Genomic DNA, 13,698 nt, shown 5'->3' on the forward strand with positions numbered 1-13,698 from the left:
ACTAACAGCTACTTTGCCTGTATTCCCAGTAACCTTTGCATGCCTTGCCTCTGGTAGGGTCAGAGAACTATGAAGTGCTAAACAAGACAAGCAAGTACCAAAGCCTGATCTTGGCCCAGATTGCTGAACTGGATCTGGACTTGATATACAGCAGCATACCACATATGGGTTTACACTACCAATCCTATCATCTCCAGTCCACTGGGTTATTAGGAAGAATACTCCCTGGCGGTTGGTGGAGACTGAGAGTGCATCTACATTGTAGAATCTCTTAGCCTTCTCTTCCAAAGAATGCTGATGCCACATAAAACCTATGTATCCAGGATTCTATAGGATGGAACTAATGCTGTTGAAGTAGTGTCTGCATTCCTTCTACAATGCAGATGCACTCTCAGTCTCCTCAACCATCAGGGCTCTCACTGGAATATACCTCCTAATATACACCAGCGGGCCGGGATGATAGAAAGGGTAGTGTAAACCCATCTGTGTATGCTGCTGTATATCAAGTCCAGATCCAGTTCAGCAATCTGGTCCAAGATCAGGTTTTGGTACTTGCTTGTCTAGTTTAGCACTTCATAGTTCTCTGACCCTACCAGAGGCAAGGCATGCAAAGGTTACAGGTAATACAGGCAAAGTAGCTGTTAGTATATTACTAACTCGGGGAAAGCACCTGCTTCCCTGTTACCTGAACCAGAAACATTCTTCCTACTTTCTCCAGATGATCTCTGTAATTATCCCTACAGCAATATAGGGGTTGCATGGCTCAGAACAGGCTGGTGGTGGCCTGTTGAATTGATTCAATGGAGAACAGTGGACTCTTTATCACTTTATAAACTTTTGCAGAAGAGGGGATTTCAGCATCTCCGGCTTTTCCATCCATTCCAGCAGGACAAACTGCATATTTCCAGATTCTCACTTTTGTCAATTCTTGAAGACACCAGAACCTTAGCCAGAAGAGAAGATCCATATTGAGTTATTCTCAAGAGAGTAGGTTGCCAATGTTGTTTTCTGGTAAGAGTCCTGCACTTTTCAGTTTATGTGCTCTGAGATGAAATTAGAGTGTACACACAGTTTCCCAAGAGTTGGCCATGCCATGTCCATCACGTTCACAGAATCCACAGCTGCGGATTTCATTCTTCTTCTTCTATTATATTGCAATGTCTATATCCTTTTTAAAAAAATTAGCACTGTTCTGCAACAATATATTTCCCCTTGGCTTCGATGACAGGCATGCAAAGGAGAGAATACGCCTGTTATTGTTTCCAAGGGATTTGCATGCCCCTGGCGCTAGGGTTCACTTCACTACAAGGTGGGAAAGGGGAAACAGGACTGGGTCTCTCTCTACATTACGAAGCTCAGCGACGGCAACAAGAGGCTCGATGCCATGGGGCTGCGTTCACAAAATACAAAGGACCTTAGTGATGGTGAGTAGAGGACTTTGATATCCGTGGGGAAAGAGGGGCTGCAAACCCCACGGCAGAAGGGATCCATTCAAAAATTGGTACTTGATTTCCCTATTTGGGCTTTGACTGGGCCATTCTTTCCGCAGACAGAAGCTGGCCTTCAAAGAGTCTGAGTTTTAAGATCATGAACTTAAAGACAGAAACATTTGGTGAGGACATGGGAGAGAGCCTTCTCAGTGGCTGCTCCCAACGTATGGAAATCTCCCACGGCCGGCTTGGTTGGCTCCATCTCTACTCTCTTTCCACTGGCAGGAAAAGACCTTCTTATTTAGGTAGACCTTTGGCGTTTGGGGGGATTGAACGTTGGGCTATAATTCTGGAGACCCAGAGTTCAAATCCCCGCTTGGTCAGGGAAAGCCACTGGATGGCCTGAGGAAAGTCACAGCCTCAATGAAAGGCAATGGCAAACCTCCCTCTGAACAAATATTGCTAAGAAAACCCCATGGTAGCTTTGCCTTAGAGTTGGCATAAGTTGGAAAGGACTTAAAGGCACACAACAACAAACTTTGGTGTCTTTCCCACTACATTATATAACTCATTGGGTGACCTTAGGGGTTGTCACACCTTCTCAACCTAGCATACATCATCTGATTCTTGGGAGGTTTTAAAATGGTACTATCCTGAACAGTTTTGGAGAGGGATCTCAGACTGATCATTGACCCAGGTCAAGTGGCTTTCCGGTCCTTAAAGCTGAAATTAAAAGAGTGGATGTGTTTGAGAGACCACAGTAATTGTATAAGAACTGATAAGAAAAACTCACTAAGAAACAATTTCATTTATTTTGCTCCTGTCATGGGTTTCCTTTATCATGTCTCCACTAAGGTCACATTTCCTTCCTGGAAATAACTGCCACTTTTTATAGAATAATAGAATCCAAGAGTTGGACGAGACCCCAAAAGCCACCTAGTCCAAGCCGTTGTCATGCAGGAATACACAGTCAAAGCACTCCCAACAGATGGCCATCCAGCCTCTGTTTAAAAACCTCCAAAAAAGGAGGCTCCACCACACTCTGAGGCAGCGTCTTCCACTGTTGAACAGCTTATGATGTCAAGTTCTTCCTAATGTTGAGGTGTTATCTCTTTGCTTACATGTTGACAACAGGGGTAAAATGAATTACAGATTTGCATGAGCAACAACCCACCAAACAGTGATACCTTTATTGGCCAACCAAAATGCACGATATACTTGTTGCAAGCTTTTGAAGCTCCACTGGCTTCTTCGTCAGGCAAGATGTTACAAACCAAACAGAAGGGGGAAAATGGAGATGTTAGTAAGATGCCTACGTTTTGTTGTTTTTGTCCTTAGTTAAGATGGTATGAGGACGGTAGATTTTTTAGGCTGGCTCTTCCTCCTTCTGACCATGTGAGAATTGGGAGTTGAACAAAGTCCAGGAAATTTAAAGGCTATTTGCATATATCAACAGGACTCTTCTCTTGCAATCCAATCTCTCCATTCCTGTGAGGCCACAGGCCTCTTGTAGGCAGAGGACAATGGATTTTTCAGGAAGCCTCCATGTTTTTGCATGAAGTTTGCCTGTGCTAATTTCTATATATAGAAGCATTTGGAAAGAATGACTATCATTTAAACAGAAATACAATACAACCTGTTAAGTGGGGAAGAGTGTGGTCAGGCGAGCTTGCATCTGCTCCTCCGTCTGTTATCTAGGTGCAGATTGCCTCCTTTAATACTCAATGGTTTTGTGTTTTGGAAAGTGTTCAGGAAGAATCTCACTCTTCCTAGTACAGTCAGGTAAAAGCAAACTGCTGCAGCATCGCCTAGCTTGTCTGTTCTTCTTCCTCATGAACACTTTTTGCAGTCCTAACTTCCTGACCACACTCTGATGTTCCTTGGCTACATGTGTCCCTGTTTCCACTTGTGAAATTTTGGAGAATATGTACTAGCTAGGAATTGAAATCCAAAACATCTTGTTGTTGTTAACTGTCCTTGAGTTGACCCCAACTCACATCTCCAAAAAAGCCTGCTCTGCTCAGGTCTTGTAAATTCATACTGGTGACCTTCCTAATTGAGTCTATCCATTTAGCAGAGGGTCTTCTTCAATTTCTCCTTCCCTCCAACCTTTCCTAGCATTGTTGTCTTTTCTAGTGATCCCTGTCTTATTATGATGTGGCCAAAGTATGAGAGTCTCAATTTGATCATCTTGGCTTTCATGGAGATTTCTGGCTTTTCCATGGTATCCTCAGCACTCTTCTCCAGCACCACGTCTCCAATGAATTGATTTTCTCCTTGTCCACTTTTTTCACCGTCCAGCTCTTGCATCCGTACACAGTGATGGGAAATACAAGGGATTGGACAGTTCTAACTTTAGTGCCCAGTTGTATATCTTTACTCTTTAGGATCTTTTCCTCCCACTTTCATGGCTTTCCTTCCCATTCCTAGTCTTCTTCTGATTTCTTGACTGCAGTCTCCATTCTTTTACTATTTCGTCTAGAGGACATCTAGGGGATGAAAATGTGAAAACCACTAGCCTACCCATAATGAAACTATACATCAGGATGTTCCTCTGTTCATATAATCCAAGTAAACCTCAGCCCTTAGCCTGTATGCTACCACTTGCCTCTTACGCTTCCCTTCCTTCGCCTCTCTATGACCTGGGACTCCTCCTCATAGTGGAATGGTTGGTGACAGTGGCCTGATTCGGGGCATAACTGGAATCAGGTTTCCTGTATTTTGCTCCTAGCCAATGAAAGTGCAAACCACTCTGTGTGTGTGTGTGTGTGTGTGTGTGTGTGAGCTGTGTGCCTGAAGTGCTCTTGCAACAGAAGCGGTTATGCGCAAGCCTACAAGCCAACAGCCAAACACAGCTGCAGCAGACTGCGATAGAGATAAGGCCTCATGTGGGTGTGTGAGGAGGAAGCACCAGAGGGAGGGGACCCCACTCCCATCCTTGCCATTTTCTCTTTCTCTCTCTCTCTCTCTCTCTCTCACACATTCTCTCTTCCATGCGCAGAGGCAGGCCACAGCACCTTTGTACAAGTGGCTCCACTCTCAGGCCTCCCTACAACACTCAGCCCATCTAAATCCCAGCTCTTTGGCCTCCAGATGGGACTGGACCTATTCATTCAGAGGTGGGAAGACAGTTCCCTGTTGGTGAAGTTCCCAAGACCTGACGCTTGGTAAATTGTCTCCGTTTGTCTGTGATGGGGTCGGTCTGGAGTGGGTGGGTGGATGGATGGATGGGTGGAGAATCCGGCCTGTTTACTGGACAGAGGGGTGCAGGAAGGTTGTGAGTTTTGCCAGCTGACCAGAAGTGAAAGCTAGGAAGAGAAGCATAAGAGAGAGGGAGAGAGAGAGAGAGAGAGACTACTAGCTTGCTCTGCTGTGCCGCTTCCGAGGATCTTGATCAGCAGAGCAGCTTCTCTTTCCAAAAACATCACTTGCTCATGGCCTGAAGATCAAGTTGATCAAGGTACACAGGATCAGAGTCTGGTGAAAAGGTTGGCAACTCTGTGTACTGATTCCAATCCACTCTGGAACCCAGCAGGTATTTTTGGATACCTTTAGCACAGTGGTTCCCAACCTTTCTAATGCCGCGACCCTTTAATACAGTTCCTCATGTTGTGGCGACCCCCAACCATACAATTACTTTCATTACTACATGCAAATATGTATTTTCCGATGGTCTTAGGCGACCCCTGTGAAAGGGTCGTTCGACCCCCAAAGGGGTCCCGACCCACAGGTTGGGAACCATTACTTTAGCAACTGCTTGATGTGATTGTGTGCCTTCAACTGGTTTCTGACTTATAGCAACCCTCGGGTGAATCTATCATGGGGTTTCCTTAGCAGGTTTCTTCAGAGGGGGTTTGCCATTGCCATCCCCTGAGGCTGAGACAGTACGACTTGTCCAAGGTCACCCAGTGGGTTTCCATGGCAGAGCAGGGATTTGAACCCTGTTCTCCAGAGTCATAGTCCAGTATTCAAACCACTACATCTATGCCTTCAAGTCAATTCCACTTTAAGGCAAATCTTGAAATTCTGAAAATAATTTCCATCTTAAGAGATGAGACAGGACACACTGTGTGTAAAATGATGGCTTCTAAATGTAAAATACACACTCCTTCCACAGAATGTATGTTTGAAATAGATTCCTTGGCAATGCATGCTGATAGTCCACACTGGCAATGAACCGATTGACAGCTACAAGAGAGTAGCTTCCTCACTTGGTATTCTATGAACTGACTTTTCACTATGGTTGAGCAACTTGTACCCTCCAGATATTGTTGGTCTACAACAACAGTCCCCAGGCTTTCATCTTTTCAGATGTTTCGGACTTCAGCTCTCAGAATTCCTGACTATTGGCCAAGCTGGCTGGGGCTTCTGGGAACTGAAGTCCAAAATATCTGGAGGACCCAAGTTTAGGTACCACTGGTCTACAATTTCCATCAGCCCCAGCCTTCATAGTCAACAGCAAGTGATGGTAGAAGCTGCAATCCAACAGCATCCAGAAAGCCACAGGTTCTCTGTTCCTAACTTTGAGAGCTTCTCCAGCTTTCTAAATATCCCTTTAATACAAGACAGTGAGCAGCTAAAGGTTTTCCTCTCACTTCAGGTTCTGCTGCCATAAGGCTGCTATTAAGGGTGCCAAAGCAGGGTTACTGAAAGTAACTTGGCAACCCCAAATCTAGAGTTTTTTGTATAAGTAAAGAGAGGTGGCATCCACAAGCCAGATAGAGACAGATGATCCCTGCAAACTCTGATAGCAGATTGGGAAATTAGTGGCTAAAGCCATTGGGAAATTATTTTATGATAGCATCCTTCAAGCTGGTTGTAAAGATCTTTTCCTGACAAATGCTTGTGAAGAACCAGCCTTCCTTCAAGGGTGAATGGTGTGTTAAGGATGGGTCCACATTTCAGGTTTCCACAAACAGCATAATTTATGGACAGGAGATTTATTGTACAGGTCAAGTGCCCCTTATCCGAAATGCTTGCAACCAAAAGTGTTTTGGATTTTGGGATTATGGAATACCTTTATTTGCATATATGGATATAATGAGATAGCCAGAGGATGGGACCCAAGTGTAAATACAAAATTCATTTATGTTTCATAGACGCCTTATACACATAGCACAGAGGTAATTTTATACCATGTTTTTTAAAATAATATTGTGCATGAAATAAAGGTTGCATACACTGGACCATCAGAAAGCAAAGGTGTCACTATCCTAGCCACTAATGAATAAAGTTTTGGTTTTTGGAGTATTTCAAATTTCAGAAGTCCAAAACATCTGCAGGACCAAAGTTTGGGAACCATTGGGTTAGGGCAATGCCAAGCAAATGGAATTCAGGCAAGACAGGTTTCCACGAAGAAGCCTTTTTCTACATGTACCTTAGGCTCAGGGAGCAGACCATGCTATAGGTTTTGCTGGCCTCTTCCCTTGGGGTGGGAACTGTTTTTGGTTAGAAATGAAGCCTGACCAGTTTTGCTTGAGGCTCCCTGGCCCCCAGGATCCCAACGTTAATAAGTAGCTGAAAGTGAGCATTCCAAGCAGCTACTCATGGCCTGCAATTCCTCCTATGAGACCTGATGGTGACTAATGCTGTGTGGCTCTGTTTGCATAAACTCAGCCAATTTCCTGAATTCCTTATATGATTTAGAACTTCTTACCTTCCATCCCAAATGCACAGGGTGGCCAGAAAAGGTTATATCGTGCCTGATTTGCAAGGATTAAATCTACTCTCGAGTCCGTGCGGCATAGTGGTCTCCAGACTGGCACTCTGGAGACCAGGGTTCGATTCCTTGCTCAGTCATGAAACCCACTGGGTAACCCTGGACAAGTCACAGGCTCTCAGACTCCGGAGAAGGCAATGGCAAACCTCCCCTGAACAAATCTTGCCAAGAAAACTAGTTTGCTTTAGGGATTGCCATAAATCAGAAATGACTTGAAGGCACACAACAACACAATCTGCCTTCAACCAGTCAGTTTTAGAGGACAGCCTATGGTTCTAGTAATTTGAGGTGGGGGAAACACATATTATTATCTGAAGTCGAAGGCTTTCGTGGATGGCATCTGTAGTTTTTTGTGGGTTTTTGGGGCTATGTGGCCATGCTCTAGAAGAGTTTATTCCTGACATTTCGCCAGCATCTGTGGCTGGCATCTTCAGAGAATGCTGGCATGGAAAAGAGTGAGGTGTGTGTGTATACATATATATACTGTGTGACCCTGTATATACCCCACTCTCTTCCATGCCAGCATTCTCTGAAGATGCCAGCCACAGATGCTGGCAAATAAACTCTTCTAGAACATGGCCACATAGTCCAAAAACCCACAAAAAACTATAAACCATATTCCTCTCTGCTCATGCCCCCAATATATGGCATTTGCACCTCTGTGGCCTCACTATCATGGGCCAAGCAGAGATTTCTTCATTGATGTTTTGTGGTATCTGATTCATGGTTTGGTTTCATGTGGGGAGAACAAAGCCTCCTCATGGCTTCTTCAAAAGAAAACAAGAACTGTAGGGAAAATACTCCCCAACCCTTGCTATCTACAATGTATTGCAGGAAGTGCAAGGAGGAATAAATGTTAATTCAAAAGAGTCCAAACACAACGTTTGCAACCAAAGGAAGGGCTTTGCAAGATTAGATCGAAAGGCCAGTTTTTGGCAAGCATCCTGTTTCCATCAGCGGCTAACATGATAACAACCAAGTTACCCTGTGGTTTCTTCTGTTTGGAAGTGTACAAGCTGAGCATGAGTGTGGGGCAAACTGTAGAGTTCCAGACTTTAGAGTGACCCTAATCCATGTCCCCATTAAGAGCCACAGAAATCATCGGTTAACCCTGGATTGGTCACTCTCTCTCAGTTTCACTTACTTCATAGGGTTGTGGTGAAGATAAATTAGGGTTGGGAAAAGCTATGAAAATAGCTCAACCTCCTCTGAGAAAAGACAGACTAGCTCATTTTGGATAGGAATTTGCAAAGACAGACATGAGAGAGGAATATTGTTACTAACACACAGTTGCAAGACTCAGTTGTGTTTTTCTAGTAGAACTTTAACCAAAGGAACAATGAGCCTTTCTGGCATTTAATAAATCAGCAGGAGTGGTAAGGAAGGCAGTAGTCTGTTCATGCCTGATAACTGGTTTGTGTATCTCCTCTTTCCCATTTTTACTGGCAGAGTTTCCTTTTCTATTGTTTTTGTCTATAGATGTTTGAGTTTTGTCCTGCTTCTACATGCAAGAATCTCAGGATGTTTGTGTTAACAGCTTTACGAATGCCCAATTTGCCACAGCGCAATGGTCATTGCCAGTAATTTCTGCATTCCATTTCCTTCTATATTTTGCTTTTACTGTCTATGCCAACCATGTATACTTTATATAATATAAAACTGTATTGCAGCATAACATTCAATGCACCTGATGCATCATGCTCAATTTCAAGAGACCCCAGGAGGCTTTCTTGTTTGCGGCTGAAAACAGCATTGGTAAAATCGCACAATTAAAACTTTCCACTTTAAAAAGACATTAAAATTAATAGCCTTTAGGTGGCACTGCTGTCTAAGATGTTGTATGAAACATATCCAGGGGTAGCCTTGTTGTCCATGCAGCCAAATACTGGTTGAGTCTCCTTAATCCTGGAATACTAAAATCTAAAATATTCCAAAAATCAAACCTTTTTAATGTGTGCCTGACACAGTGACACTTTGCTTGCTGATGGTTTAAGGTAAGCAAACTTTGTTTCATGCACAAAATTATTAAAATGTTGTATTATACAATTACCTTCAGGCTATGTGCATGAATGAATTTTGTGTTTCAACTTGGGTCTCATCTACAAGATGTTATATTATTCTAAAATCTAATAATCATCATCATCATCATCATCATCATCATCATCATCTGAAATTCAAAACAATTCTGGTCCCAAGCATTTTGGATTAGGGAGACTCAGCCTGTACAACAAAATAGAAAACCCAGAAAACTGGCCCCTTTATTGGGTAAACCAAAAAGCACAAAGTGTACTGTGCAAGCTACCTGGTTGGAATCTATAGAGGGTGATAAAAGCACCCAAAGACTCTAAGCAATGTGCCGCACTGCCTTTCCTGTTTTTCTCATGCTTCTTTTCACTGTCACAGAGACAACAGCCTTGCAAGGCCTGCAAGACGAGGTTGAGATGGATGGCAGAAAGTCTGCTCTGAAAAGCCCCCAGAAGCTTTCTCTGCTCTCTTCCCCGGTGCGGGCTGTCATTCGCCTCCGGAGGACAGCCCAAATCCTTAAAAAAGGCCTCTTGCCTGGAGATCCTCAAGCGAAGCTCCTCCAGCGTCAGATCTCCCTAGGCAAAGCAAAAGTGGGCAGCGCTTCCACCTCTCTTTTGAGCCAAGCAAGCTTTGAGAGTTCACAGTATTTTACTTTCGACACCTCCGTGCAGCCGCCGTCGACAAAAGGCAGCAAAAAGAAGAAGAGGTCAAAGAACCCCAGAGTACTGTATCCAGAAAACTCCAGAAAGTACCTCCCGACGGAGCACAAGAGCAAAGCCAAGAGATGCCTCCTTCTGTTGGTTGGCATCGTCTGCTTCCAGATCCTCAATGCCATTGAGAACTTGGATGATAATGTTCTGAAATATGACTTGGATGGGCTGGAGAAGACCATGCACCGGGAAGTCTTTGGGCAGACCTTAGCCGTGGAGAGCATTATAGGGCTGCTGAAAGACTACCTGGCGACTCACATACACAACAAGCCTTTGGTGATCTCCTTCAACGGCCCAAGTGGGGTTGGGAAGAGCCACGTGGGTTGGTTGCTTGCCAAGCACTTCCGGTCCCTCATGGGCCACAGTAGTGTGCTCCACTATTTTGCTCTGCACCACTGCCCAGATGATGCTTCCGCAGCATCCTGCCAGCTAGAACTATCCAAGACGATCAGCGACATAGTAACCCAAGCGGAAATAGAAGAAAAGATCCCCTTGTTTATTCTGGATGAGGTGGAGTTCATGTCTCCAGCCTTGCTGGAGACCCTCAGTGGATTCTTCCAGACAAACCAAACCAACGAATTTCTCAATGCTGTCTATATTCTCATCAGCAACCTGGGGGGAGAGGAGATCACAAAAGTTATCCTCCAGAATGTCTCCAGCAACCTGCTGAAGCCCCAGAGACAGTTGGACCAGCTGCGGACAGTTCTCCGTCCAGTTCTCAGCCAAAGGCACCCTCTTTGGACCTTGGTGGAGATTGTTCCATTCACGTTATTGGAGAAGAGCCACATCCTGAGCTGTTTCTATGAGGAGATGATGAGCGAAGGCATTTATCCCGATCCGAACCGCATCGAGCGCTTAGCCAGTCAGCTCAACTATTACACTAAAGAGGAGCAGCAGTTTGCTGTCACTGGTTGCAAACAGGTTGTAGCCAAAGTTAATCTGCTTTAAGGAAAGATGGACACGCAGGATAAGGCCCCCCCTTTGCTTTGTTTTGGGGGAAGTGCAGGTTATATCTGCAGACTGGAAATCATGAGTTATACGTAAAAGTCGTGCCATGTAACACATTGCCTGTTTTGGGTAACAAGGACAAAGCAAAGTTACATTTCAGAAGCGATGTAACACGTGGGAACAAAATATTGGTGCAGACACTATTGGTGTAACATGTAAACGTTTCCTAGCTACTTTTGCAAGTTGCATTTAGAGGGCATTTTCAGGCCACCGTTGCAGGAATGTTTCAAGTTCATGCCAGTCTCTGATCTACCAAAAAGCGTAACCATCAGTGTGCAACATGTTGCTTTTAGAAAACTGAAACAAGCAAGGGCAACAGACTCACTTTCAAATACTGTAACAAAGAAGAGGAGCAAAAATGACTTCCAAAGGACAGCTATCCAAGCTCTGGTTTTTACCAATGGTTAAATTTGTTTCCAAATAAACAGAGATAAGGGTGGTGCGGTTTTAAAAAAAGATTGTTAGAATGTATATTTAGGAACAACGGAAGCTACTGGCAACTCCTCTGAGACCTCAGGTATTCACAGAAACCCTCTCTATAGGCTGCCTTCTCTCTATTTCTTTGCCCGTATTAAACTACAGCAAGGCCTTCAAAGTTGGGAAGGTCTACCATTTTCCCTTTCTCTGGGCTCATCCAGAAAGGAATGAAAAGTCTCTGGAAGTACCAAGAATGCTTTGATTTTACCTGGCTAGTTCCAGGTTTGCATCCCAACAATATCTTGAAATATCCCAGTATTCTCACTCTCTCCTGAAATATCATGCAACATTTCAGATTCTTACCCATTCTCACCGAACCTTTTTTATTCAGGAGTTAAAGGGTGTCTCTCCACTGTAGATAGCATGCATTTTAACTGCCGCAGTTCGGCAAGGCAGCAGTGCCCTTTGGCAGAGCAGGTTAAAGACCTTGTAAAACTACAAATCCCCGGATTCCATAGAATGGAACTACAACACTTAAAGTGGTGCCATAACTGCATTATCTCTACAGTCTGGATACATCTCCATAGTGCTTTAGTGCTTTAGCAATATTACAGCAGTTAAACCTTAGGGTCATTTTGTTTTTCTGCAAACATTCCTCTTTTCTTTGACTGAGCTCTACTGAATCTGGGATCTGGGAGCAACAGCTGAGTTTACTGGCAATGGCTGTCTTGGCTATTTCTGGGGTATTACAAACAAGACATCCAAGCAGAAATAGGTTTCATTTTGGAAAATACTGGGTTAATTTAAACAGGAATGAAAAGTTCTCGGTAATGCTACGAGTTCTCAGGAAACACTTTGGGACGAAGGAAAGGTCATGTGGGTCTAAAATAAAACCAGTTTGTACAGGAATAAAACCTGGACCTTTTTTTGTTTCTCACCTAAAGGGGCTCGCTAACAATTTTGCAAAGCTCAAGTTCTTTCTTTTCTGAGCATGAAAATATTTGCCGGTTTAGATAGCGCTTCAAAAACAAACAGAAGGTAATGCTTCCTCCATTTGCATTGGCCAAATTCAACAGCCACAGTGTGGAAAAGACCTTGTTGTTCCTGCCTACAATGCAAGATGAAAAGGTACTTATTAAAAACAACAACTATCAAGCCTAGGTCGCCATTGCAAGGATAAATATACAGAGATTTTAGGCAGGACTTTCCAGAAATAAGCATTCAGCCCAAGACTGACCAGTCTATCCATTTCAGCCCTCTCCCACATTTATGTTTCCAATAAAAACCTCACTTGTTCCACCCTAAATAACAAGCCGTATGTGAAGGTTGACACGTTCTTAAAATGCTCTGGAGCAAAAATGCTAATATTGCCCACTGCTTATTGTCCCAGTAAGAAAAGATCACTTTTGTATACAAAGGGAGTCAGAATTCTTTTATCTTCTCAAAGGGTGGGAATCAGTTTCAAACATGGGATTCAGTTTCAAAGATGTTGTGTGTGTGTATTTTGGGGAGAGGACATTCCAGCGGTTGGTAGGATGAGATGGTGGGACCATTCTTCTCCATCACAGTTTAGCAGAAATCTTTTACGGACGATAACTAAGCCTTAGGAAAGAGGCAGAGACCCCATACAGACTGCCCAAATAGAGCTGCTTCAGGTCACTTTGGAGGTATGCTGTTTCAATGATGTATGTGTCCTAAGAGTCCGGAAGCTGCACCAAAGCTACGCTCCAGTCATTAGCACTGAATCGTGGCATTGGTGCGGCTTCCGGACTCTTAGGACGCATACATCATTTAAACAGTATACCTCCAAAGTGACCCGAAGCAGCTTTATTTTGGCCTGTCTGTATGGGGTCAGAGTTATGCAAAAGCTTAGAAGTCGGCTAAAAATGGTCTGATGGGTAATAGAGTGTGACTATCTGAGGAGCCACAAAGGCTAGATTTGTTCTCAAGGAGGTAACTTCTCCATCCCTAAATACTACAGCAATGTCTTTCTGCACCAAAGTGGGATCCCTTACCAGGGCTTGCAGTACTCATGAACTTTGTAACTGGGATCCCAGTAATACTATACTTTAGAAATATCAACTTGGTGAACTTTGAGGGTCAATCCTGTCCACCTGTCTCCATAACAGACGGAGTCTACAAAAGCTTATGCTACAACTTCTTTCACCCAGTTTGTCTCAAAGGTGCTGCAAGATCCCTTTACATACTGATATTCCAGACTTACATAGCTATGTAAGTCTATCAGATATTACATAGCTGATATCCGGAGTTGTAGCACATTACTACACCAGGATGTTCTAGTACTGTAGTAGCACAATTTCTTGAATGTGATTACAATGGTAACAATAACACTGTGAAAACACTTATACTGAGCACACTGACAGTCCTT

General features: G+C 43.8%; 1 protein-coding gene across 2 annotated transcripts; it reads left to right on the forward strand.

The window, feature by feature from the left end:
- Positions 1-4,288: 4,288 nt before the first annotated feature.
- TOR4A (torsin family 4 member A) lies at positions 4,289-10,837 on the forward strand. Of its 2 annotated transcripts, none has more exons than XM_042477770.1 (2): positions 4,289-4,597; positions 9,553-10,837. In XM_042477770.1, the coding sequence occupies exon 2, from the start codon at positions 9,591-9,593 to the stop codon at positions 10,830-10,832; it is 1,242 nt and encodes a 413-aa protein (XP_042333704.1). In that variant the 5' UTR covers positions 4,289-4,597; positions 9,553-9,590; the 3' UTR covers positions 10,833-10,837. The 2 variants fall into 2 exon arrangements, with proteins under 2 accessions (XP_042333704.1, XP_042333705.1); XM_042477771.1 differs by lacking the exon at positions 4,289-4,597 and adding an exon at positions 4,636-4,918.
- Positions 10,838-13,698: the final 2,861 nt, after the last annotated feature.

Source organism: Sceloporus undulatus, chromosome 7 (genome assembly GCF_019175285.1).
Source record: "Sceloporus undulatus isolate JIND9_A2432 ecotype Alabama chromosome 7, SceUnd_v1.1, whole genome shotgun sequence".
Taxonomy (NCBI): Eukaryota; Metazoa; Chordata; class Lepidosauria; order Squamata; family Phrynosomatidae; genus Sceloporus; species Sceloporus undulatus.